Genomic DNA, 27,135 nt, shown 5'->3' with positions numbered 1-27,135 from the left:
GGCCAATGTGGTGCCTATCTTCAAGAAAGGGAGGAAAGTGGATCTGGCAAACTACAGGCCCATCAGCCTGACCTCTATCTCAGGGAAGGTCTTAGAAAAAATCATTAAAGAGGCCATTCTTAATGGCCTGGCCAATGCCAATATCCCGAGAGATAGTCAGCACGGGTGTGTTGCGGGTAGATAGTGCTTGACCAATCTCATTTCCTTCTATGACCAGGTGACTTATCACTTGGACAAGGGGGAAGAGATTAATGTCATATATCTTGACTTTAAAAAAGCCTTTGATCTGGTATCCCATGATCACCTTTCGGCAAAACTAGCCAACTGCAGCCTCGGGTCCACCACAATCCACTGGCTGGGGAACTGGCTCCGTGGTCAGACCCAGAGGGTGGTGCTTGACGGAAGTCAATTGTTACGGTGCCCTGTGACCATTGGGGTCCCTCAAGGTTCTGTCCTTGGACCTATTTTATTGAACCTCTTCATTAGTGATGTAGACATTGGAGTCAGAAGCAGACTGGCTAGGTTCACCGATGATATCAAACTCTGGGGTAAAGCATCCACACCTGAGGACAGGGGAGTAATCCAGGCTGATCTTGACAGGCTCAGTAAATGGGTGGACGAGAACCTGATGGTGTTTAACACTGAAAAATGCAAGGTTCTCCACCTTGGGAGGAAAAACCTGCAGCATGTCTTTAGGCTCGGCAGTGCTACACTGACTAGCACTACGGACGAGATGGACTTGGGGGTCAGGATAGACCACAAGATGAACATGAGCCTGCAATGTGATGCTGCAGCAAGTAAAGCGAGCAAAACGCTGGCTTGCATCCATAGATGCTTCTCAAGCAAATCCTGGGACGTCATTCCCCCATTGTACTCGGCCTTGGTGAGGCTGCTGCTGGAGTACTGCGTCCAGTTTTGGGCTCCACAATTCAAGAAGGATGTGGAGAAGCTCGAGAGAGTCCAGAGAAGAGCCATGCGCATGATCAGAGGTCAGGAAAACAGACCTTATGATGAGAGGCTGAGAGCCATGGGACTTTTCAGCCTAGAAAAGCACAGGCTCAGGTGCAACCTGATGGCCACCTGTAAGTTTATCAGGGGTGTTCACCAGGATCTGGGGGAACATTTGTTCACCAGAGCGCCCCAAGGGATTACAAGGTTGAATGGTTATAAACTCCTGCAAGACCATTTCAGGCTGGACGTAAGGAAGAACTTCTTTACTGTCCGAGCCCCCAAGGTCTGGAATGGCCTGCTACCAGAGGTAGTTCAAGCACGTACTTTGAACACCTTCAAGAGAAACCTGGATGTTTTTCTTTCTGGGATCCTATGACCCCAGCTGACTTCCTGCCTCTGGGGCAGGGGGCTGGGCTCGATGATCTTCCAAGGTCCCTTCCAGCCCTAATGTCTATGAATCTATGAAATCTACACATGCCCCCGACTGTGTGGTAACCACCATTACTGTGCAGTCCCAGCAGCGCATCGGTTGTTTCTGACCCTACTGTGCAGTAGCAATGAGCTTATTGCTACTGTGCAGTAACATCAGTGTCATAGTTTGTGCCCACTGATGCTACATCACTATAGTGACAAGCTATGTCACCGTAGGTCATTGCTATGGCAACATAGCATCTTGTGTAGATGCACCCTATTGATTCCTTTTTGAAATTTCTGGGTTTATCTTGTGAATCATGTGCAGGTGTTTGCACACCTAACAGTGTCCATATTGTGTGGCATCCTTAAAAATATTTCATGACACCGCAGGGTGCTGCAGGACCTTGGTTGAGAATCACTACTGTACTGTCAAAGTCCAACGGCGGTTCAGTATCCAAAAATCTGAAATTTCTTGAAGGAAGGAATGAAGAGGGGCAAACACCAGGTCTGAGGCAAAAATGCTAGTGCTAATAATTGCACAAATAGCATGAAATAGCAAAGGTTTAGAACAAAACACAAATAAGTATAAAAATCCAAAAAAGGAATGAGTTACACATAAGCAAGGGTTAAATCTCAGCAGGTAAGCGTGTATGTGTGTGAACACACACACACGCATGATCAACTGTTAGGATACAGTTAACAGAAATTAGTTTTATCTAGGGGTGCCTGCCCCATTGCTCCTCTCCATGTCTGTCCTGTCATGGGTCAGAGCACAGGCTGACAGCTGCTTCCACACAACTGCTACTCCCCTTCCTGTGCAAAAGGAGAAGAAATGAGTGAGGCCTTAAATTTGCTCCACCAGGTACTAGTCAAAACAGCTGAGGTGACCTGAACAGTGAAGTAATTTGTGTTTGGTAAAGGAAAATACTTTCCTCTAAGGCAAGGGAGACCAGAGCCCAAACTAGGAGTCTGAGGCTAGGTACAGACATTACACTTTTACCAGTATAAGTGATTGGAAACTAGTTGATACCTGTAACAGAACAGAAGATAGGCACACATAGACTGGTTAAAAAATGGTGGAACCAGTCTACGATTTGTTCCCCTGTCTCCCACCAAAGGCCAAATGTGTATTTTCTTCGCTACTGATCTGACTGCTAAGCCCACTTCTCCGTGCAACAGACTTGAGACAGACGAATTCATTGTGAACAGCAATGTAACCAAGGCAGGGCAACCAGGGCAGTCGCCCCAGGCACCAACTTTGTGGCAGGAGGGTTGGAAAATAACAGCTCTATCACAGCAGCACAATTGCGCTGGTAGAGTGATGGTAACCAGAAGTCACCTCCGCCCCACGTGTGGCAGGTGCCCCAGGCACCTGCCTCATCATTATGCCTCTGGTCATGGATATTTGGCACTAATTTGATCGGCTTCCTTGCAGCTTCAGGGGCCCCTGGACAGCTCCAGCCAAGCCTAACACTGGATGTTTTTTATTTTGTCTTCTTGTCCCTTTTGCTCTGCCAGTGATGTCAGTTGCTCCACACACTTTGTTTCCTTCCACCGCTACCAGCTGAGAGCTATCTAACTGCTTCCAGTCTCATTGTGGCAGGACTTCACTCTTCTTTTCAAACTCCTGCTCACAAACACTAGCCCACATCAGTCGATACTGATATAGCCCTATGCAATTTTGGTGTGTGTTGGTGCAGCGGGGGTTGGAGATACAGAAAGAGACAGAGGAAACGTGTAACACCTCCTCTGCATCTCCCTTCATCTTGCTTTATTTGTACCTGTCTTCTAGGTCCTGATCTTGCAAACTGCAAGAAGCTCTGGTTGCATACAAATTGATAGTGTGAGTCATCTGTTGCAGGATTTGCCTTTTACATTGTAATCTCTTTGGAGCATAGCCTCTTTATCTGCTTCTAGTATAGTGCTAAGGATTAAAGTATTAATGATTAAAGTATTAGTGATTAAAGAATGAATAATGGCAGTCATAAATAACATTTGTCATATGGAAGATCTCAGGGCACTTTGTACATTCTCCCTCCCATATATCACCACAGGGGCACCCATGCACCACTAAAGACTTAGGACCAACTGGCTAAGCAGCAGCTCTGCAGAAAGGTGCCTGTGGGTTACAGAAGGCAATAAGGTGGATATGAGTCACCAGTATGCCCTTGTTGCCAAGAAGGCTAACAGCATACTGCGCTGCATTAGTAGAAGTGTTGCCAGCAGATTGAGGGAAGTAATTATTCAGCACTGGTGAGACCACATTTGGAGTACTGGGTCCAGCTGAGGGAACTGGGCTTATTTAGTCTAGAGGAGAAGCATGAGGGGAGATTAGATAGTAACCTTCAATCCCCTGAAGGGGGGTTCCAAAGAGGATGGAGCTGGACTGTTGTCAGTGGTGGCAGGTGACAGATCAAGGAGCAATGGTCTCAAGTTGCAGCAAGGGAAGCTTAGGTTAGACATTAGGAAGAATTTTCTCACTAGCAGGGTGTTGAAGCAGTGGAACAGGTTACCCTGGAGAGGTGGTGTAATCGCCATCCTTAGAGGTTTTTAAGGCCTGGCTAGACAAAGCTTTGGCTGGGATGATCTAGTTGGGGATAGTCCTGCTTTGTGCAGGGGTTTGGACTAGATGACCTCCTCAGGTCCCTTCCAGTCCTAATTTTCTAGGATTCTATGAAAGTCACACAGCTATAATTGAGCATAGAATATAGTTCCCAGCTTTGTGGTCTTCATAGGCTTTAAGCCATTTTCCATAAGAGCTGTATCTTGCTTTCACTGAAATCACTAGCAAAAATTCCATTGACATCTGTGGGAACAGAAATGGGCTCTTAGGACCTGATCTTGAATCCACTGAAGTCAGTAGGAGTCCTTCCAATGAATTCAGGGGCTTTTTGTTTGGCACGTTTTGAAATATAAGTTCCACAAATACTTATACTCTCGCTTCCTGGTTTGCTCTTTGCCACTTGTCATCCTTCTCAACGTGTTTACACTTCCCCCTGTCTGTGGTTGCTTTATCAGAGCAGTGGGTTTCTGCTGCAGGCTGAGTATAAAGTAGGAGAGCAAGCATATCACACGCTCACACAGAGCACACATGAAGTATGCTCAGGATGACACGGACAAGTGCAGCATTTAGTATTTTACTCTTTTTACTTCATACTGCTTCTGGAGAGAGTTGTTGTACCTCGGCAGATGGGGATGGTGAGTCATTTATGTTTGTGTATACAATCATGAATAATCTTGAAAGCACGGTTTTTGGAAGTGCCTTTACTGGAATTGTTTTACATAGGAGTTATTAGAACTTTAGGCTTTAGATTTGCCTGGCCTCTTCCCTAGTCATGAGACATGTGTGATGCCGATGTGTTATTTATACAGATATGGATCTGCTCTTATTTCCATACTTGCCTTTCCTGCATACGTCAAAATCTTATTAAATCACCAAAAATGTGGCGTGAAGAAGGAACGCAGGACCCATTTTGCCTTTAGCATTATATCTATCTTTTGTGAAAAGAACAGTGATTATTTAAGGCTTGTAAGTGAAGAATCATTTGGTCCTGGTATATTTTATATTATGTTTTGTTTTATAAACTCTGTAGGCAACCCTGTCAAGAGAAAATGGTTTGCTGTAGTTTGGGTATGAAGCAACAGAGCCAACCTACTATGTACATACACAGTCCAACCTGCTCGGCTCCAGCATAAGCATCCTTTTTAGAAGGATATTTCTGAACATCCAGTATGAGTTATCTCTGGCAGGGAGTGACTCCACGGTATAAGGGGCTCTCTCTGTTCCACTCTTCGTGTGGTCACAGTAACATTTAAATACGGGACTCCTAGAAATCAGCAAGAGAGGACCACAAATGTTTGGCTGTTTGTCACTCATAGACAGTAGGCTCCATAACAACTCTAAGTCCGTAAATTATTATGAACTGCATGACTTTATTTGTAGTGAGATTAGAGTTTCAGTATAGTCATGATGGTCCACAAAATGTACACAAGGTTCTTTTGTATATCTTTAATTGGACCAACTGTATAGTTGGGAAAGAAGTTAGAGACGTTTTAGGCACAAACTCCCTTCCTCAGGTCTACACACTTTGAAATGTTTGATAGCAGATGAATGCTCACATTTTTATTAAAAATTCCCTTGACAGCAGGAATGCGCCTCATTCTAAATCTCCATTCAGGAAAAAATTCCCTTGACAGCAAGAATTTTGCCATACGTAGAACTCCAAAATTAGATTCTTTTGGTAACCCTTGGAGCCGAATCCTGAATACCTGTGTCATAATCTTTACCCTATAAGAAGTCACATATGCCATATTCTTTACTCATATGCCATAATCTTTACTCATATAAGAAGTCACATTAAAAGACTACTGACATATGGCTGTTCTTTTAATTACCAGTCATTTAGGGTAATAGATATTAAAGTGTGAGTGACTATATAGGTCATTATAGTGTGAGTGACACTTGGAGGGTACAGTTTCTGTTTTTTAATAATTAGGCAGTTACCATGTACCTACATTATCTTTTAGTTATAATTCTGTTAGCTCCTTCTGTTTCTCTCTGGCTTGAAAGAATTCTATTTATAATAGAAGAGCAAAGCTGTAGTGTGTGGCAGCTTTGCAAGCCAGAAGAATATAGAGTACACGATGGTTTCCAGAACCTCAAATGAATTCTGATGCATATGTTCTATTTTCTTCTGTTTTTAGAATTGCGAGTGATCAAAGAACCTGCAAACCTTATTTAGGTGAAGGGTTCCTCTGAAGTCAACATTAATCTTTTAAAGTTAAAGTCAATGCATTTGAAATCATTGGGACCACGCATCTCTGACACATTATTGAACCCGTTATTGAGTTAAAAGGGTTTTGCCATTGACTTTGAGAAAAGCAAGGTGGAGCACCTCTTTAGCTGGAGAAACAGATCCTTGCAACCCTTACTCGGTGTTGCCAGTTTTCTCGCTTCTTTAAGTCAGGCAAGTTTGGCCAGGGCTGGCACTGGTCTGTCATGGTACTTACAGCTCCAGCCCTCGTGAATTTTAGCCCTGCCTGAGGAATATTTACCACAATTGACCACCCTCCACCTTCTCCATCTGCTGAGGAAGAGCAGCCAATCTGAGCTACTTCAGAAAGCAAACAGAGCAAACAAAACTCTTCTCTCCTCCTGAGGAACCAATACCCTTGTCCTGAGACAGGGGAGGGGAGGGAGGAGCAGCTCAAGAAGGTCTTCCCCATCACCCCAATGAGCAATAAAGTGGCTCCTTCCCCTGCTCTCCCCTCCACCCCTAACTTTCTCTCCTTGCAACACCCAGCCTGAGAGAGGGATGAAGAACCCAGAAGCTGCAGGAGAAACAGAGGTTTTGCTGGAGGGAGGGAGTAGGACCGATGTGGTACATGAGGAAGAGAACAGATATGAGGTTGGTGGGGAAGTAGCATTGATGTGGGGGTAGCAGTGATGGTTGGACAGAACTGGTGACTTCAGTGGTCCTCTTCCTATGAGACTGGACCAACCCACATCAACATTATTTTAATTACAGATTTCTCCAGATAATCTCTCAATATGTTGTCCATTCTCAGGTAGCAGTAATACCAAAAAGACTACATGAAATAGGTGTCCTTATCTGCGGCAATGATGATGACTTCCAAGGCAATTTTAATCCCTGATCCTGTCAAACCGTTCTGGCTTTGCTTAATTGTGTTTTGTAGATAATCCCATTGACTTTAATGTAGGAAGTTCAACTGTGTGTAAGGCTCTGCAAATATTTATACTATGGTAATGCCAAAAGGCCCTATTAGGACTGTAACCCCGTTGTGCTGGGCACTGTACACACAAGAGAGAGTAAAAAACCCTGTGCCCTGAAGAGCATACAGTATAAATAGATCTGAGTCAAGTGTGTCAGAGTTACCCGTTGACTGAGTTTAGGGAAATATGGATAAACCCATTAGTTTGCAATACCTAAGACCTGGAAAAAGAGTTGTGATCCTGCCAAGTTTTACCCCCCAAAACAGTTGTTACTCATGGGAGAAACCATGATGGAGTCCCTGCAACCACTTTCTTGTTTGTGAGCTATTTATAAGGGTCGGAAAATCCAGGGTGAACAAAGAAGGGTATACCATTCTGGTTAGATAGAAAGAAGCAAATAACCATATTATATATATATATAAGCCCATACCAGATACCAAAACACAATGTTAATTTGTATAAGATGGTACTTGTAAATGCTTTTAAAATTGCACATGCAATGATAATCCTAGGTTACTTTAATTGTATTTTTACTGGTAGAATACTGTTTGTTCTGAGTCATGAAACATACTCACAGTGTGAGAAGTTCAACGTCAGACAGTGCAAGAGACCTGTTTCAACTTTAATACTGGTTTAACAACCAAAGGGCTCCTTTGCTAGTTAAACATTAAACAGTCTGGTCAAATGCTAAACGAAGAAGCTTGTATGATTTCTCAAGGACAGCAGGATGGATTTTGATTTACAACTTTTCTAGCATTTGACTCCTCTGTTTATGAGCCCCTTTCCAGTAAATGGTTAGCAGATGGCAAGAGAATATTTACATACAAAAAATATTTATGAATCAAATGCAATCTGTGGATTCATATATAATATGCCAACACCTTTATATACATAAAACATCTGGCAATGTCACTATATAAGTAAAAAACAGCAGTATTAATCTGTAACAGTTTGAACGCTAATTCTATGTAACCAGAATTGTGGATAGGAAATTATTTACAAATTATTTACAAAAAATTGAATTGGAAATCTTGAAAGTGCTTACTATATGACATTCTGCATAGTCTGTAGTCATGTATGACTTAACGTGCCTGTGGCAAGGGCTGGGAAGAAAAAGTTTCCCCTTCTGCTGGTGCGTGTATATGTGAAGGGCAGGTTTCGCCTTCCTCAGAACTTTTGGGTGTTGGCTAGTGTAGTTTTGCTAATAGGTTAGACAATGTATTTGTACAGGATGGTTTAAATAGGTATGATCCTGCTTCAGGCAGGGGGGTTGGTCTAGATTACATCTGAAGGTCCCTTCCAGCCCTACTTTCCTATGAGTCTATGATTTTACTCGTGTCAAGTCTGAAGCAATACTGATTGAAATCATTTATGTGAAATAAACATGATGGCATTAATTCAGTTCCTAATAGGCAGACTTCATGGACAGTCTCACCATTGCTACCCTGATCTGTAGGTGGAATAGTTCAGTTCATACCAGATGTTTTCTATGCCCAGTCAATTCTTGGTTCCTCTGTTGAATGTAGTAAGCTGTCCTAAAGTCTGTGCTATTTGTTGCTGTTAACTTTTCTTCTCTCTTCCATACCTGGTGGTTTGTTTCACCTACCTGTTTTATTTACACTGCAAGTTCATCAGAGCATAGTTCTCTCATTATGTTTATAGACTACCTGGAACAGTGGTTTCCAACCTTTTTTCATTTGCAGACCTCTAAACATTTTCAAATAGAGGTGTGGACCCCTTTGATTTGTAAGTGTGGGTGTTCACATACTTTTGATTGATCAAAGTCATCTTTTGTGGGCCCCTTAGACATAGTTTGTGGACCCCCAGAGGTCCGTGGACCACAGGTTGAAAACTACTGATCTAGACCCATAGAGCCCTTATCTTGAATCAAGGCTTCTAGGGCACATGTCTAACACAAATAACAACACAGTAGTATGCCTCTCACCTCTAGCAGTGGTCCTCACCATTCACAGTCGAAGCAGAGCAGCCTGGGGGAAGTCTGAACTGCTGCTCTTCATGCTGTACCTTTCCTATAGATTAAAGAGAGCATCATTCTTCAAGGGCTCCAACTCCACATTGTTCACCTGCATTGAACTCACTTGCCTGTTAGAACTGTTGGGCAGAATATTTCATTTTTAGTAAGAAAAAATCTCTCTCCCCCTTAAAAGAAAATTCCCTGTAACCTGCATCCCACTTTAAATGCAAGGTAAAGAGCGGACAGTGGATGTCCTCAGATCCCATTTTTCTCCTCCTGATACAGGAAGTTAGTTTATTCTGTAGCAAACACAACACAAAGTTGAAACTGGTTTTTACTATGATAAAGAAGCAATTCATAGCTTCCTGGCACCCAGATACCTACAAGAACAAGCTTCTACAGTCTTAGCTTTAGGTGTAAATCTGAACCTTCACAAAAACAGACTCAAACCACTGAGTGTTTGATGCCACCTTGAATACAAACACCCGTACTTCCTGAGCTCTGCTGGGAGTGCAGTTGCAGCTTTCCCCTGGGCTGCTGCTTCCATGGATGCACGGCCCCTTGTTATCAGTGTCCTTCTCAAACTGCTGCCAGGTTCTCCCTCTAATCTCCCCTCAAGATGTACTTCTGCCTTGATGCCCACAACTCACAATGGCTAGGAAAATCATTGCTGTTACTTATCTCTATTTTAAAATAACCCTAAATCCTCTTATCTCTATGTTTCCTCCCCCGCATTCCCTCAACTCTGAAACCACTGGCTGAGTCTTGATTTCCTCATAACGTATTCTCTGTTGGATGGGAATTGGTTTATGTTGTATCTAGCATAATTTGCCTGTGACAAGGCAGGTTATGAGATCAGCTTTAATGCAAACAATTTAACAATGATCAGTGAATCAATTCTAGCAATGGCAAATCAGTGATAGTGACACAGCCCTGTGTTATTTGCCCCTGGGTAGGGGGATTCCAGGGGTATACCCCACATCGCTTGGGCAGAGATCATGGCTCTTTACAAGTTCCCCAAGACAAGCAGAGGGGAACGGCTGAGAATCAAAAAGGAGGGAACCAACTACAGGATTTGGAGAAGCTGTTAGTAGCTTCCTGACATCCAGGTGCAATTCATCATGCCCATCTCTTCCAGAATATAGTAGGGAACCAGCAGGTTGTACATACTTGCTTTTAAACTAACACTCACAGAACAGGGTCTGTTCTTCCTACCCACTTTGTAGCTAGTTCATTAGAAGGGGATGAGGATAAGAAGCTCCTGGGATTCTTCCCTTGCAGACCAACTGAAGAGCCTGTCATGATCTCACCCTTCACCGCTGGTTTGCCATGACAAGTGGGATTTCATGAAGCCAGGGTAAAGTGACATCCTCCTCTTATTTCACTATCATTGGTCTTGCCTACAGGAGCTTTGGATGTGAGTTGCTATCCCCTGCAGTCAAAATGCAATTGTTAGAATGAGTCATCAAGACACAACTTGCGAGAAACTGTAGTATGACAAAAAATTCAGCTTTCCCTGCTCAGCCTCATTTATGACATTTGACAGAAATGTGCCACAGGGCAAAGAAGTGCTAAATGAGAACTCTAAAAATGTTACCCTCGTTTTCTATTCCTTGTCACGAATCAGAGAGCAGAGCACAAGCATGGGTTCATTTTCACATCAGAGATGTGAGGGGATGAATGGGAGTTTGGGGGAGCAGAAGGCACTGAGCAGAGAGCTGCTGCACTGAAATTCTCAGCTATGTAGAGGTGTATGCATACGGGTGCTATTTGTACCCATGCAGCTACAGTCAGTGGCAGTGGTGTGGTCCTCCAGTTTTGATGTGCTATACCAGAATAATAAGGGGTTACTTCCAGTGCTAAGTATTGCAGTTTGAAGCATGAGTAGCTCTAGTAACTCTAGAGCTCTAATAACTCTAGTAGACAAGCCTGTGGTCTTGACCAGAAACTCCTCTTTTATTGCAGTTGTAACCTTCTTAAACAATATTGTGCTATGAATATCTGAGTCAATTTATAGGATGCCAATCAAATTCCTTTTCATGTTTGTATTCCTTTTCAGGTCCCTTCCGACCCTACCAACTATGAAACTATGAAACTATGATTTAGGCCTAGAGGTTGATACTGGGTTTTGGTTTGCCAGCAGTATCTCTTTCTTCTATCCCTAACAGCCCATGAAATAGCAGACCTTTGAATCTAGAAGTAGTATTTCTACTGGAAATATCTATTTTGGAAAACTCTTGAGTGTTTAGATCACTTTCTTAAGTTAGCTTCCATTCCTAGTTTCCATTTGTAGATTAATTCATCCTAAATTAGTTACTATTCTTCTCTTGGTATAAGGTTCATACATGCTTCTTAAAGCCAATATTCATCTACCTCTAAAGAATATGGTCACCTCTAATTCATGGTAAGTAAAACTATATACTGCAGTCCCACAAAATGTCTGCATTGTATTAGTCTATAGGAAGTCTATACTTACAGGACCTCCAAGTTCACATAAATATTCCTTTATATCATGTCTGACAGCAAACACATCAACACCAGAAACTTACTCTATCTAAAAGAATAAGCTAGCTCTTAGAGGATACTTTCTAGTTCTCATATGAACTACCATATGTGCATTTAATTCCATGAGTCTGACAGGGAATGGAAACCATCCAGGTGCAGGAGGACACCATTAAAAATACATATTCTTTTCTTCAAAACCATATACCTAACTGAAATGTTGGTGCTCTTTCTTTTAATCAGCTTCTGTGGAAAAAATCCTCTTACAGTGGGCCTGTGTTAACATATTAATTCCCTTCATTAATATTCTGCATATCTTTCCTTAGGGACCTTTGGAGATGACGAACTAGACAACCCTGAGATTGATTGTTTCAGCCAGCTGGAAATTGTCTCTTCCCTTCATGCCTTAATTTGCAGCTTTTCAGAGCCAAGTCTTAATAACACTAACTTTCAAATTGTTTCATGGTAAGTGGCTATGTGCATATCAGTTGCCACATTAATAGTCAGGCATTCCATCAGTAAGCGATTGTTTTGTCACAGGTTAGGGAACATGGATGGAGTCATAGAATTAAAAAAAAAAGGGAGGGGGGGGGCTTATACTACTCAGAGTATAATTTGTTTACTAAAATAGGGGTATGTGAGGCTAAAAAGGGTGACCTGGATGCTCCATTATTTAAATTGAGATATATATTAATTAGTCATCTCCTTTCCATGAAAGCATGCACTAGAATGAATATTGTTTATAAAGACCTGTACAGTTATCAAGCAAATTGCTGATCGAGAGACAGGGACAGGTAACATTTTCAATTCTGTTTATTACAAAGGCACCTCTCTGAATTGGTTCAGATTTTAATTCTGTGGCCTACTTTTGCTTTGTCCTTTGCCTTGTTTTTCCCAAAACCAAAAGTGCAGGAATGGCCACCTATAAGAGGGGTTTGCATCCAGCTATCCTGATAGCTTTTCCACCTTATTTTAGTTAGAAAGTTGGTGCCGGTTTGAGTTTCAGATTAAAACTGTTCTAGAATTCATATAACATGGGTGATTTGGAGGGAAGAGTATAGGGAAGTTCCTCAGTCCTTGAAATATTGCCATTGAATTTTTCCCTCTCTCTCCATTCATTCATTCATTCATCCTGCCTCTGCTGAAACCAGTGAAGGTTTTGTCTTGGTTGCAGTGGTACCCAGAGCAGACCCTTTTGGGATACATTTGTACTGCACTTGAAAACTGTAATACTAAGATCAAGTTTAAAAACACACAGCTACTTTAGCCCAAACATCTCTTATTAGCATACAAAATCTCTCTTCCATTTTCTTACTCAGCTTTATAACTCCTACCATGCTTTAATAGTGATACCACATGATTAGCGACTATTAAATCTGTGATTACACAGATTTCACAGAAACCACAAAAATCTGCAAAATTAAAACCAAAAAAACTTACTAAAAATAAAATGCTGGCTCCCCAGTGAGAGCCAGCAGTCCTCATCGCTGCTATGGCCCAGCCTTGCAGCCTGTTGGGAGAGGGCCAAGGGACGGGGCCATATGATAGGCAGCCTTCTCAGCCAATCAGCATTGGGGGGCAGGGCCCCGGGGGCCCCTTGGCCAGTCAGAGGCATGGGGGGGCCCCATCAGGATAATCCCGCAAACATGGCAGCCAGCCCTGTGATTGGCCTGCAAAATTTCCGTAGGTTCCTACACATGATCATTACTAAACTACAACTAGGTTTTTTATTATTTACATGGTACTTTGCTCCACACGCAGTTTCACTGAAGTCAATATAAGCAAAGATATCAGAATCTGGCCTTTCATAAGAGCTGTCCGTGTATCAAAGGAACTGATTATTCAAACAGGTATTATAACATTACTCTGTTGGGAGTCAATGCACTGGTTTCAAAGGGACAGTGTCTTAGTGAGTGTTTCATCCATTAGTCAATATTTGCAAGATGTACTGGAAAAGAACTTGAAAATCCAACCTCACATAGAGATAGGGAGTTACCTTTACTAAAATGTTTTACATTAAGACTAATAAGAAAGTAAATTTGTGTTATATTGGCTCAACAGTATCAGTGAAGAAAGAATAGAGAAGTGTTCACAAATGAAGAAGCAGGAAAGCACATATTCTTTGGAGTTTTCCCAAATCCTTCTGCCTAGACGTGTTTGTGTCATCCTCGAGTCAAAAAGAAAGTACTGCAGTAGTCTCAAAGTAATCAGTATTGGTAAGATGCTAAACACCTTGCACAGTATTAAGCAATGTAAATGACTGAAGAAAAATGAACTGCAAAACCCAAGGTTCAATCCAGATAAGATGGAGGAAATGATGACTGTTTGAGGGGAAGATCAAGACAAGGTTGAGTGAAGATAATTTATGGCCCTAGACATAGAAAAAATGTGAAGTTCCCGTGCCTCAAAACTAGATATAATGAAACTACATTTATAGTAGGCAGCTTACTTATCTTCCTATGTGTATTTCTGATCCAGCCCTAGATGTAGAAGACATCAAATGGATTTGGCAAGTAGTATAGAGCTGATAGTAGATGGCCATTTTCTCCTAAAGTCTAGTATGGCCATAGTGAGCAAGGGTTATATCAACATCCTAAGCCACCTAAACAATGCATACTATAAAAGTTATCATCTACCAAACTTTACCTCTCACATAGTTAGATAGATGACTAAGAATGGGATTCACAGTAGCCAACATATTGAGCAGGGAAATAGGAAATACTTAAGTAGGAAATACTGAGAGGAGGGCTGTGAGCTGGAATGGTTCCTGGAGCAAATTAGGTCGCTCTAGAGATGGTTTTATTTTAGTAAGTCTTTAAAGAATGGATTGAATTTATTAGGAAGTTCTGCATTAAGATCAGCATGAATGTATAACACAGCAACTTGTCTTACTGTCTTTTACAGTAAAACCTGAGAAACCATTTAATGTAACAATCACATTCCAAGAGGCTGCAAATGAGTATCTTGTTCAATATAAGACGCCACATTCAACAAAGAGATATCTAAGTGGTAAATTAATACACCAAATATCCTATCGGTGGCAAAAAGGGAGTTGGAGTGTAAGTAAAAATTTGTAGTGACTTGCTAGTTACTAAAGTTTGCATTATTTAAAGTACTAAAACACACACAAAAAGATCCAATTTGCTTTTATTGAGCTGAAAATTTAAGAAACTAAAATAAATGTATTTAGATCATTTCACTTCTCAATCACCAGTTCCAATCCATTCTGGATTTATTTTGGATTGTTAGATTTACTTTGTATTGCTTAAAATATATCAGCATTAGTATTATTAGAAATGTGCATTACATGTTTAAATGAGTACAGCTATGGTAGACTGGACTGTGACTCAGATTAAATACCTCATCAAAGAAGTAAGGGGCAAAAGAAATACCTATGCAGTACTTCACAGATTATCTGAGTCCACTTGGCAATACACCTGGGCTAGTGACTCTCTCATCCTTCCTCTTCCTTTCATCCACCCCAAAATTCTTTGTTCTCTTATCATCCCTTGAGTGTACAGGCAGTCCTTGACTTACAATGTTTTGAGTTACAACGTTTCGCACTTACAATGTTTCTAAATTGACACCCTGTTTCAACTTTATGACGTCAGTTTTGACTTTACAATGCTTGATCTGATGCGACGCCACAACTGTGAACAAGTTTGCTGCGTCACCCATCTCACTGGAGAACATCTGTCCAAACTTCCTTGGACACTTTCTTTAAGAAAGCAGACAAGGCTCCAGAAAAACCTGCAGCCAAGACTCCTGAGAAGAGCCCAGCCAAGAGCACTTCAAAAAGTCCAACCAAGAGCCTTTCAAAAAGTCCAGCAAAGTCACCTCAAAGAAGTCCTTCCAAATCAATACGATTGCTATTTACGATATAAATACATTAATGTAGCTATATTACTCATCTATAATTGATTGAGTACAAAATTCTGGGCTATTTTTGGCGAAAATACGGTGTCAGGCCTTGGTTCAGGAACCAATACCCCATTTATAACTTTGTTTCATATGAGAAAATTGGTTCCAAGTTACAACGTTTTGATTTAAGATGTGGTTTTCAGGAACCAATTGTGTCATAAGTCCAAGGACTGCCTGTAGACAAATCAACGTATATGCCCTATCAGGAAACTTGAGATAGCATATCAGAGCTAAAAGCCCAGAGTGTTTGCTGAAGAGCTCTTATCTGGGCTATTGTCTGTCTTCTTAGGCAGTTTTCTATTGAATTAACCCAAGAGATGTACATAATCAGGGGTGGATACAGGATGGGGGTGCACTGGTGCACTTGAAGACCCCAGCAGCAACCGTGCCATGACAGTGCAGGGCTGGGGTTTCCATGGAAACTAGCCCCAGCAGTACTAGCAGGGCACATGGCTGGTCAGGGAGCTGCTCAGGGCTGGGATCTTGTAGCAGTGATATTGTGGTCCAGAGCCAGGGAAGAGCTGCAATCCAGTGCCTGCACATCTCTGAAGCTGATCACAGCTTTGCCCAACCCTGGTATAGACTTAACTCAAGCTATTCCCACTTTTCTCTCAGACTTGAAGCATACCATGCAATAAAAGTTTGTCTGAATCTATCCCAACCATGCAGTGGGTCCAATAAAAGACAGCATCCACAAAAATCCTTGCCTCTTGTATATTTCTTGGACCATTACAGCTACAACATCACTTCAGCACTACCTAGACTATATAGTAAATTCATAGATTATTTCAGGAAGCTTCAAGTCCTTCACTTATGAGTATTTCAGTATGAAATCTATGAAATCTAGTATTTCAAATAAAACTTGTCATGAAGGAAGAGAGTCTGTTTTTCAGCTCTCTTGAAAATTACAGTGTGTTGTGCTACCTGTCTGACCTTCTCATGTTGGACAGTATTTGCAGGAAGTTCTTGGCCTTTTGACTAAGTGATTGATTGGGGCTCCTCTATCAGCTGTATTTCATTAAGTTACTGCTAGGATGCACATCCATAAAAAGCAGGGGACCTGTCTCTGTTAGGTAGGACTTTGATGTTTCTGAACATGTTTGGTGTACAAATTGAATTAATTGTTTTATTTTACTGAATCTAAAAGTACAATTTTTCATCTGAGAAAAGCAATTGCATCTTTCCCTATTTAGACCATAGAGTCTCAGTATCTTCAGATAAAATTACTGGGGAGAAACCTTGAAATGGGTGCAGTGTATGAACTGAAAGTGCGCTCAAAGCCCAATGGAAATTTTTTCAATGGCACATGGAGTGACTGGAGCACCTCTGAATTCTTCACCACAGAGATGAAACCTCCCCTGGAGAAAAGTAAGCAGAGAGTCCCCAGAGTCTTACATTTGTAAAATGTTTAAAACCTGACTAAGATACTTGGTACAAGAGAGGTTGGGGGTCAGGCTGATACTCATTGCTCCGTCTTTTTCTGTCGAGTTCCAGACACATTACAGCTGAAATCAGCTTATAATTAATCACAAACAAGATTGTGTTTGAAATGTCACCATTTCATTTGTAAGCATGTATTGGTGTATCACTCCAAAGCCAGGCCAGATTCAGACTGATGTCTTAGAAATCGGAGGCTAAAAACTGAAGTGTGCTCGGTAAAATGCAAAAAACAGAAGGTTCCTGTATTTTGCCATAGGGCCTCCAATCCCAAAGGGCTAGTTTGGCCCTGGACATAACTCAGAGCGTCTTCCAAGTTACTATAACCTACATAAGCTAGTGAGGCATATTTGAACAGCTCTTAGCCGGAATTAGAAAGTTCTCTTCTTCCTTGGCCATCCAAGGGCTGAAGGTGTGCAAAGCCCCTTTGTCACCTCCAGACAGATAGAAAAAAAGAAGAATTTGAGTGGGTTTGTAATCCAAAGCAGGGGACTGTATCATTTGGCAATATTGTCTACTATTTTTAATCATAAATTGGTTCTTTCATGAAAGTAAAGATTGACTTTTATTAGTAAATGTTTAGGACTGTGAATCCAAAAAAAGCTGACAAAGCCGGTAGGGAAATACATAGCGCCCGAGCGAGGGACTAACAATAGAAGGATGGGGGTGAGGAGGGGAATGCAACTAGGTTACAGGAGATACAAGGTTAGCCAACTAAGCCCGGGGGAAGGGAGAAGGGAGGGAGGGGGTTCGCGACGCTGAGAGGATAAGATAGATACACAAAAACCCATTACAATGGTCTGCAATAGTGGAAGAAGTGGTTCGCAGAAAAAGTGTCTCAGTCCATATAGAGTCTCATCACAGGGGGCCTCTTCAGGTGGAGCAGGGTCATCTGTAGTTGAAGAATCCTCTCGAAGTGAAGGTCCATCTGGTGCAGAGGTGGGGTTCAGGCTGTCCCCTCTGGGTCCAGTCCAGCGGCGGTTCGTCTGGTGGGGTCAGTGTACTGGCAGTGGCCCGTGATGTGTTCCATGTAGATGTTACGGGACCAATGGATGGTGTCGGACACCATGAGGCAGCACATGAGCTTGATGTAGTGGCGGGATATGCAGCAGGCATGCAGGACGCTCTCGTTGCTGAGGCCCCAAGCTCCGAGTGTTCCCACAATGAGCGCGTCGACCGTCACGTCATAGCTGCGTCCCCTCAGGATGTCGGCCAGCGGGGCGTACTTCTCCCGCTTGGGAGCCTGGGCGTCGGTGAAGGCTTGGCGTCGGTTCTTGAAGGGGATGGTAACATCCATGATCATGACCTTCTTGGTCTCCTCATTGGTGATGACGATGTCGGGGCGCATCTGGCTCTCGCAGCCCGGGACGGTGCGGTTCACGGAGACCTCCCCCGCTGCGGCCAGGATGGCCCTCACCAGGCAGTCCTGGACAGCATTGTGGCAGAGCTGCGAGGCTCTGGTGTGCAGCTTGCAGCTGCACAGCACGTGGGGGAGGGTCTGTGCTGCGTAGCCGCACCATCGGCACCTCTTGTCCCGGTGGCCAAAGCAGACAGCCTCGTTCAGAGGCAGGCAGTTGAGGCGGGCATGGTGGAGGAAGCGCCAGTCCATGAAGCGCATGAAGCTCCTGCTGGGCATGAAGTGGTTGCTGGAGTCCCACTTCGAGGTCACGTCGAAGACCTTGCCCTGGTCGGGTTACAAGAGCTCACAACAATACTGTATACAGAAGGAGTAACCTTGTGGTATCTATTCTTTATTTTTTGCTAGACAGCGACATGATAATGGTTACCCTGTGCACTGTGGGCTTCATCTTTTCAGTCATTGTGATTGTTCTGATCCTAACATTTTGGAAAAACAGGTAATTTAAATGTCTTTTAATCAAAAGATCCTTAAGACAATCCCATTGCAAAGTTCCCCTGACGCTCTTTCACTAACCAATAATTCTCTCCCCTCCCCAGCTTACCCTTCAAAATAAACAAACACATTGCAGAACAAATTGAGGGAGGGAGGAAGAAGGGAGGCAGGCAGGAAGGCAGGCAAGACCATAGGTAACACATGGCAGGGGCACAGGAGGTCAAGTGCCCCCCTTGAGATTGGCCGCTGCCAAAGCTGCTGCTGGCTCCTGCAGATGGTTGCCACTAGGGGTGTGTGAAACGGGCCTTATTCAATTCAGATTCAGATTCAGCCTGAATTGGGGACAGTGATTCGATCCATTGATTCGGCTCACTGTCCCTGATTCAATTCGGCTGAATCTGAATCTGAGGATTCGATGCTGATTCAGAGAATCAGCGATTTGACCATGGACACAGCTTGAAATGTTTTTTCTACATACCTCAAGGTACCATGCCCAGCTCGTAAACGCTGCAATGGTGGGGCAAATGGAGCTTCCCACAGAAGTGGGGGGGGAGGGGGACCCGCGTGCTTGGTGGTGAACCTGGAAGTGGACCAAAAGTACTTCTGGTCCACTTCCAGTTCCGCTGGGGAGCACACAGGGGAGGCCCCCCCGAACACCTCAGCTCAGCAATCAGCCATGGGGGGACCCTGGGTGCCCCCCCAGACCCAGGAGGACCAGTTGCCAAGCCAGGGGGGTGCAGGGGGCTCTCTCTCCAGTGGACCTGGAAGTGGACCAGAAGTGCTTCTGGCCCGCTTCTGGGTCTGCTGCCAAGCATGCTGGGGAGCCCCTTGTGCTTCTATGGGACACTCCATGAGCCCCAGCATCACAGCATTCATGAGCCACCTGGTACCTACAGGCATGTAGAAAAAACATTTAAAGCTGTGTCTATGTCCAAATCTCTGAATCTTTCCAAATTTCTCCAAATTGATTCAGAGGGTTCCGATTTAATTTGGAGAGATTAAAGGGTCCTCTAATTCAACTCAGATTTGGAGATTCAGTCACAGAATTGGGCTGAACATCCCCCGAATTGAATCAGGGACCGAAGCTTCACACAGCCCTAGTCAGCACCCCGCCTTGCCGTCAACACAGCCACTGCTGGCTGTGGGCAGTCCCCACTCACTGCCATGGTGCCCCTCTAGTTGCAGGAGGCACCAGTCGTTCATGGGCAAGACCATAAGTAGGGCAAAGGAGATAGTCTAGCTCCATTGTCTCCTCAAGATTAGATTGCAGTCATGTTCTCTACAGGTTGGGAACATTCAGAAATTTAAGCGAGTGCAGAATACTGACGCTCACTTAGGAAGAAAAACTGAAAATTGGGAGCATATTAAACTGAAACTTCATGATCTACTCTGGCTTCCAAAAAGCTTTTGAGATTAAATGAAAATTTATGTTTTTGCCAATAAATATTCTAAATTATTAGGGAGCTGGTTGCCTAAGAGATTGCCTTTTTCCATGGTGTATTGCCACAGTGGGACAGAGATGCTCAAATGGGATTTCCCAGGAGGAAGCTGCTGACAGGATGTTCTCCACTAAGTGGTCCTTGCTACTGGAAAATCAAATTAGTTAATGATGCTAAAAATCCACGTACACTTTTAAGGTTACAAAGGTTGTTGTTTGAGGAGTATACACTGATGGGTAGCCCATTGTCTGTACTGATATTTTTAATTTCAAGGATACCTGCTAAGAGCACTGGCTGTGGGTTTATAGAAGTTATTAAACATTTGAATAAATTTTAGAGATAATCTGAACACAGAAGTTTGAATAAACAACTCCTGAAATATAATCTTTACTCTGATATTGATTCCTTCTGTGAGCTTGGACAAATCATGGAATTCCACATGTTCAAAAGTTGTCATGCTAATTATGGATGCTCATCTTGGGAAACCTAAACCCCAGTTTTCAGCAGTGCTCCATTAAGGCTTAGATTAATTTCCCTTTAATTTCTGAATTTCTTCTTAGATGTATCATGTTGTCCCTGTGATAAATTAGGTACTCAAATTTTGTAGCTATTTTGATAAATGTGGAGCTTAGCACCCCTGCCTCAATATCACAGTTAGAAAATTAGGGTACTATGTGCGTAAATTATTTTGTCTTAGTTCAATCTTGTAAATTAATGATTTTTTGTATATACATTGGGCACTAGGGCTGTGTGAAGCTTCAGTCCCTGATTCAATTCAACAGAGATTTGGCCCAATTTTGTGACCAAATCTCTGAATCTGAGTCAGGAGGGCCCCCCCAATGTGCCCCCTTGGCTTGGTGACTGGTGCCTCCTGGGCCTGGGGAGTACCCAGGGTCCCCCCGCAGCTGACTGCAAAGCCAGGAGGGCGCGCTGGAGCCTCCCCAGCACGCTCCCCAGTGGACTCAGAAGTGGACCGGCAGTACTTCCAGTTCACTTTTCAGTTCACTGACGAGTATGTGGGGGCTCCCCTGCAATCCTGTGGGATGCTCCATCCATCCCACCATTGCAGCATTCACAAGCCATGCCTGTTACCTCGAGGTATGTAGAAAAAACGTTTAAAGCTGTGTCTATGGCCGAATTGCTGATCATCATCGAATCTTCATATTCAGATTTGGCCGAATTGAATCAGGGACAGTGATCCGAATCAACGAATCGAATCACTGCCCCCCATTTGGGCAGAATTTGAATCTGAATCAAATAGGGCCCATTTGGCACACCCCTATTGGGCATGTCTACTCATGGCCATATGGCACCTTTGTCACCGCTGTCGTTTAGTACTTCCTTTTGGAAGTAGGAAAAAACGGCACAGTAACAACCTGTACTGCTCCATTCCGGCCATGCCTGGTTATTTTTGGCTTCTACATTGCCATAGCAATGCACTATAAAGAGATAACGCATTGCTATGGTGATGTAGCGGTGGCATTACAGTTTTTGCCAACAGATGCTATGTCACCGTAGTGCATCACTACAGCACCGTTATGTCTTGTGTAGATGTGCCTAGTATGGATGAAGTGGTCTTACTGTGTACCAATACAATATTACTATCGTTCAGAAGTAGTAAGATATACTCCATACCACTCAGTACATTCAAAAGAACAGTGACTGCTATTTTTACTTTACATCTTATTTTTAATCTCCATCCTTGGAGTAAGAGTTCTAAGGAGGCCATCCCTGAACCAGTATTTCATGCTGGGTAGTATGAGTGACCCAGGTGCTTTAATGATTGGTATGATGATTCAAAGGATGACTGGTACAGCTCAGCATCTTCCACAATAGCTGTTGTAGTAATCTCTTTTGAATACTGTTATTCTTATATCTTATTTCAGAATCAAGCCCCTTGTATGGCCAAATCTTCCCGACCACAAGAAAACCTTGGAACAGCTGTGCAAAAAGCCAAAAAATGTATGTTCTTCCACTGCTTTTATGGCATGAATATATGCATAGTGAATATGAATAATTCTCATACAGTATAGTGCACTCTGTAGATAGTGGACCAGATATTCCAAAATAACTTCTAAATTCTCATTCACAGGAACTAGCACTAACAAGGGCAGATGGTATTTGCAAATCTAGATGGGCAACTCAGACAACTTAACTACCTAATTGACAAATTGAGATGTGATATTTGATCTGTAAAAAAAAATAAATTACAGGCTGGACTTAGACCTGGGGTTAAGGGCCTTCAAAATGTGTCCCAGGATGGGGCCAGTTGTTCTTATATAGCCCATAGGACTATTCTCAGTGTATAAAGGTAAACATGTACATGTTTCTTTGGCAGACAGTGCATAATTGACTAAGGCACAGGAGTGATTAGCTTATTGGTTTTGAACTATTCTCGAGTCTAGGCTGTTGGGTTTTTTTAACTGAGAAAGTGGTGTTTTGTAAACAATACCGCTCTTCACATGGAGTGTTGTTTGAGTATATGCCACTTCTGACGTGTCCAAGATACTTAGTCTTTGGTCTCCTGCCTCATTTTTACCCTACCTGACAGCTATGACAAATAGGTGTTGGAGGCATGACCACCTGACCCTTGCTACATCAGAGTTTGGCCTTGTGTAGATCCTGACTAGTTCTAGTATGGACAAGCTTCGGAGTCACTTCTGTAGCTGATTCTCTTATAACTGCTGGTCATGCCATTATATGCTACACCCAGAGTTGCTTTTGATCAGATCTTAAATAGCTTTTAGAATAATCTTTTTCACTATAAAAGTTTTAAAATAAACAAGTATTCTCCTAAAATCTGGTGAGTTATGGGAATATCTTTCCCTAAATGAGTTCCTGTTATTATCCTCCTTGTCTTGCAGCAATTTGATACCAGCTTTAACCCTGAAAGTTTTGGATATGTCCATATCCATAAAGTTGACAACATTCAAGCCAAAACAGAAACAGAATGTTTCCTGCAGCCATCAACTCCTCCAGAAGCAGATGTTCCTGAAAAGGTTAAGAGTGGATCAGAGCTGAAGAGCAGCCCCATTGGAACAGGTACATGTAACCTAAAGCTGCTGTTCACTTATGGAGGAATCTGGCCATCTGATGCTTTGAATGGGTGCTCATGTCCAACTCTGCTTCCCAATGGTGTTGGATTCAGCAGTGCCATCACATATCCAGAGGGCAGCAGCTCGGGCAAGCAATGGCGTAACGATGATGTCAGGACCCACTCCAGCTCTGCAATGGATGCCATGACTCAGCACAGGTCAGGACCCCTAAATATGAGCATAGCATCCCAGACACAGCCCAATAATGAAATTAGGTCATCAAATAAAGATGAAGCCTATGTCACAATGTCCAGCTTCTACAAAAATCAGTAAACCATGAAAAATATAGCAACGTAAGATATGATGTCATACAGCAGACTAAGGAACCTTTTTGTTTGGGTCTCCTACCTCTGGATGATTGTCTCAGTAAACAACAAAACTCAATAATGCACCCATCTTGTGCAATGCTAGACTCATTAGACAGTGAACATTTTTAGGATTCCATGATTAATTAATGTCTCAGTCAAACCATTGATGGTCTGTAGTAAATCCATTGTAGCAAAAAACCCCCAAATTTGTCCCAGTCAGTGATAGCTTTAATGAAGTTTGATTAATCCATAATAGCAACTTTGCACTTGTTTAGTGAGCTCATCAGAGATCCAGAAGGTAGTTCTCACATGTTAGTAAGCTCTCAGTCTTCAGAGTTATAATTTATGACCAGTTTATTGATGGTCATAAAATCCCTGGCACAAAAAAGTGCTACAGAATCTAACTTGGTTAAGTAGAGCCTGATCTCTCTTATGCTGGGGTAACTCAGGAGTAACTCAGGTAAAGTCTGTGAAGTTACACTGCTTTACAAAAATTGTAACTGAGAACAGACTCTGGCTGGATTAATTTGGGTTTCAGAATCTGAGTTTGATCATTTCCCACTCAGCAAAATGTAGATGGAGGCAGCTCTGCTCCAGCAGGAAAGGGAGCACATGGAATTACTTTCTAATAACATCTTTGATAACTTCATACGTAATGCTGACATACTGTTAAGATACCTAGAACCATGCTCCCATAACCATGGGAAGGGCTCTTTGGATGCATAGTACTTGAGACAAAAAAAAATCCTATTTCTTGATGTCCAAAAAAAGCTTAAATATGCCTGGAGCCCATGTGGAAGATATGGACAGTGGTGAGGAAGAAACGTGTCTAATACATGTAAATTTACTCATGTTGGTTTTATGTAGAGATGGAAGTAAATGAACCCCTTTGGTGGAACCACGCCTCGACTCTGGGATACAAATTTAGGACCATCCTCTCGTTTTAGGTATTCTGAAGCTTTATTATTTATTTACTGAGGGAAAAAAATGAGCCAAATTCTTTGCTGGCTTTGTTAACTTCCAATGATCTGTGTGAAGGATATAGCTGCTTCTTGCTGTGTACTTGAGTCCTTTAGTATCAATTAAAACAGTTACAGAGAAACAACATTACAGTTCAACTAACCCAGCATTCCATTTTTATTAGTTTAAACCAGGGGTTCTCAATCCCTGGCCTGCAGGCCAGAGCCGACCCCCAGCACCATGTTATTTGGCTCCACTCCTCTGCTACCACATTTACAGACTTGTGATAAGCCCCATGGGCCATATAGTGTGGCCCCACACACTAGATCAGGCACACAGGGTGGCATGGGGCCTGATACCAGTGTCTGGGGCCAGGCAGGGGCAATGCCGGCTCCCAGTTCCTGAGCTCGGCTTGTAGGACCTGATCTCGGCACTGGGGTGCCAGCCAAGACTGCACAGGACCTGATCCAGGTGTGCAGGCCCAGCAGAGGCAGTGCAGGGCCCAATCCTGGCATGGAGGGGCCCAATCCAGCCTGCGGACCTGCACCCCAGGACCAAAAGCGCCACCAGTCTAAACAGGAAATACACATAAAAAACAAATAACACAGGTAAAGATGAAATATGGCAATATGTTAAGGGGGGGGGTTATGGTGATTAATATTAATTATATATTAAAATAATGTGGTGAATCCCTGGTGGGTGCAAACTGGCCTAGCTGCAGTGAGATGTGTATATAGGAGATGTGTGACTTCTGTTTTCTTTGACCTCTGATGATGTATTAGTGCAGCCTGTGAGTATTTCCCAGGTGGGTAGGACTGAATTATCATGATTCATTCATTATCACCAGTCTCTGTGACTAAGGCGTTGTAGACTGTGTGCCTGGGCTGGTAATTATTCATGACTGCTTTGCAAAAGTTGGGTTAGCAAATGGAAAATAAATTAATAGATTCTGCTACTGGCTGTAGGGTCTGTTTTTCAAGGGGCATTCTGCACATCTCATAATCTGTCCAGTGCCAATGTCCGAGGAATACTCAGTATTTACTACTGAAGGGGGAAACCTGCCCCTGCCTACTTGCCCTACTCTAGCCTCAGACCATGGGGTACTTATATGCTACAACATAGACATCAATTATGCGCACCCACTGGGATCATAGTCAGCCTGGAGAAGGTGCATGGGAGTTGCAGGAGCTGCTATAGCCTCATGATTGCATGACAGCCAATGAGTAGGGCCTTGGGAGATCCCAGCTGCTTTACTGTGTATCAGTTCTCTTTGCAATGTCTCAGTTCCCATAGCTGCTTCAAAGTCTTTTTTAGGGAGGTCTATCTATGTGCCACAATGAGTGCAATACAAAGTAGTTCCTACAGGCAGTTTATGTTTTATATGCCACAGAAAGTACCGAACACAAATCCTTCTTTTATTCATTCTCATATGAAATTAAAAAGAGAGAAAGCAGTCATCATGCTATCCCAGTCACACTGGATTCTAGATGTCTATGTGTTATATGCCTTTTACTCTCCAAAGCAAATGAAGAAAAACATCCACTTACATGCACATAAGTGTGTTTGGATGAACTCTGCTAAGCACAGAAGCTTAGAACATGGAAAGGTGGCCGTCAGCCTCCGGGCTGCTCGGACTGTCTCTAAACAGCCAGCGAGAACTCGTGAAAAACCACTGCGTTAACCAGAGACAGCTGCAACGCATCAGTACCCCAGCTGGCCACACCCTGGCAAACACCTTGTCCTGTGGGGATCCTCCACCAGGAACAGTGTTGTAGTCTCTGCAGAAGTGCTGGGAATGTGGCTCCAAACATTTATGATGTTTTGCAGTTTTGTTTTTCATTCCTGTTTCTTGCCAAGTGGTAAAACAATATCATCTGATCAAACTGGATGTGAATCCATTTGCTTGAAAATGCTTCTGTTTAATAAAAAAAAAGCTGCTGCTAATGCTTGGATATAAGCATAGTGCGAACATAGGTGCAGACATTGTGTCGGGAACATACAGTATCTAGCCCTGGGAACGCAACACCAAATACAAAGAGGAAGAAAGAACATGTAAAACCTAATACTACACAACTCATGTATCCTGCTATACATATTTTAAACTCACACACTTTGTTTTAAGGAGACACAAGCATCTGCACTTTTAAAAAATAAGGCATTTATGAAAGAACAGCTCTACTGTGCATGCCAGAAAAAATGTGGTTGCTCTTTTACAAAGGCATCTTTTTGTAAACATTTATCTAATTATTTTAATACCAACAAACTATCTACGTGGGTGTGTGTGTATACAGACACAGACATGCTCTTCATATGCAGTAGGTATATTTTTGCATCACTGCTATTGTTTAAATACTCATTATATTTGTGTCTTATTTAATTGAATAGCATGTAACCATGGTTTTTATGTTTTTACCATATTAAAGAATGTAACAGCATTACGTATTCACATCTCTCAAACTTATCTTTGTCGTGGTATAACCACCTGTTTCTATTAGAAATGAAAGGTCTGATTCTGCTGTCATAGAAGCTACCATTTTTAGCTGAATC

The 27,135-nt window shown here is 42.7% G+C and overlaps 1 protein-coding gene across 1 annotated transcript; it reads left to right on the top strand.

Annotated features, from left to right (window-relative positions):
* Positions 1-4,429: 4,429 nt before the first annotated feature.
* IL7R (interleukin 7 receptor) lies at positions 4,430-27,034 on the top strand. The gene is made up of 8 exons (XM_006270039.4): positions 4,430-4,563; positions 11,903-12,041; positions 13,638-13,792; positions 14,481-14,635; positions 16,691-16,865; positions 18,700-18,790; positions 22,112-22,187; positions 23,090-27,034. The coding sequence occupies exons 1-8, from the start codon at positions 4,464-4,466 to the stop codon at positions 23,591-23,593; spliced, it is 1,395 nt and encodes a 464-aa protein (XP_006270101.3). The 5' UTR covers positions 4,430-4,463; the 3' UTR covers positions 23,594-27,034.
* Positions 27,035-27,135: the final 101 nt, after the last annotated feature.

Source organism: Alligator mississippiensis, chromosome 3 (genome assembly GCF_030867095.1).
Source record: "Alligator mississippiensis isolate rAllMis1 chromosome 3, rAllMis1, whole genome shotgun sequence".
Taxonomy (NCBI): Eukaryota; Metazoa; Chordata; order Crocodylia; family Alligatoridae; genus Alligator; species Alligator mississippiensis.
This window is presented reverse-complemented; position numbering and strand designations above follow the sequence as displayed.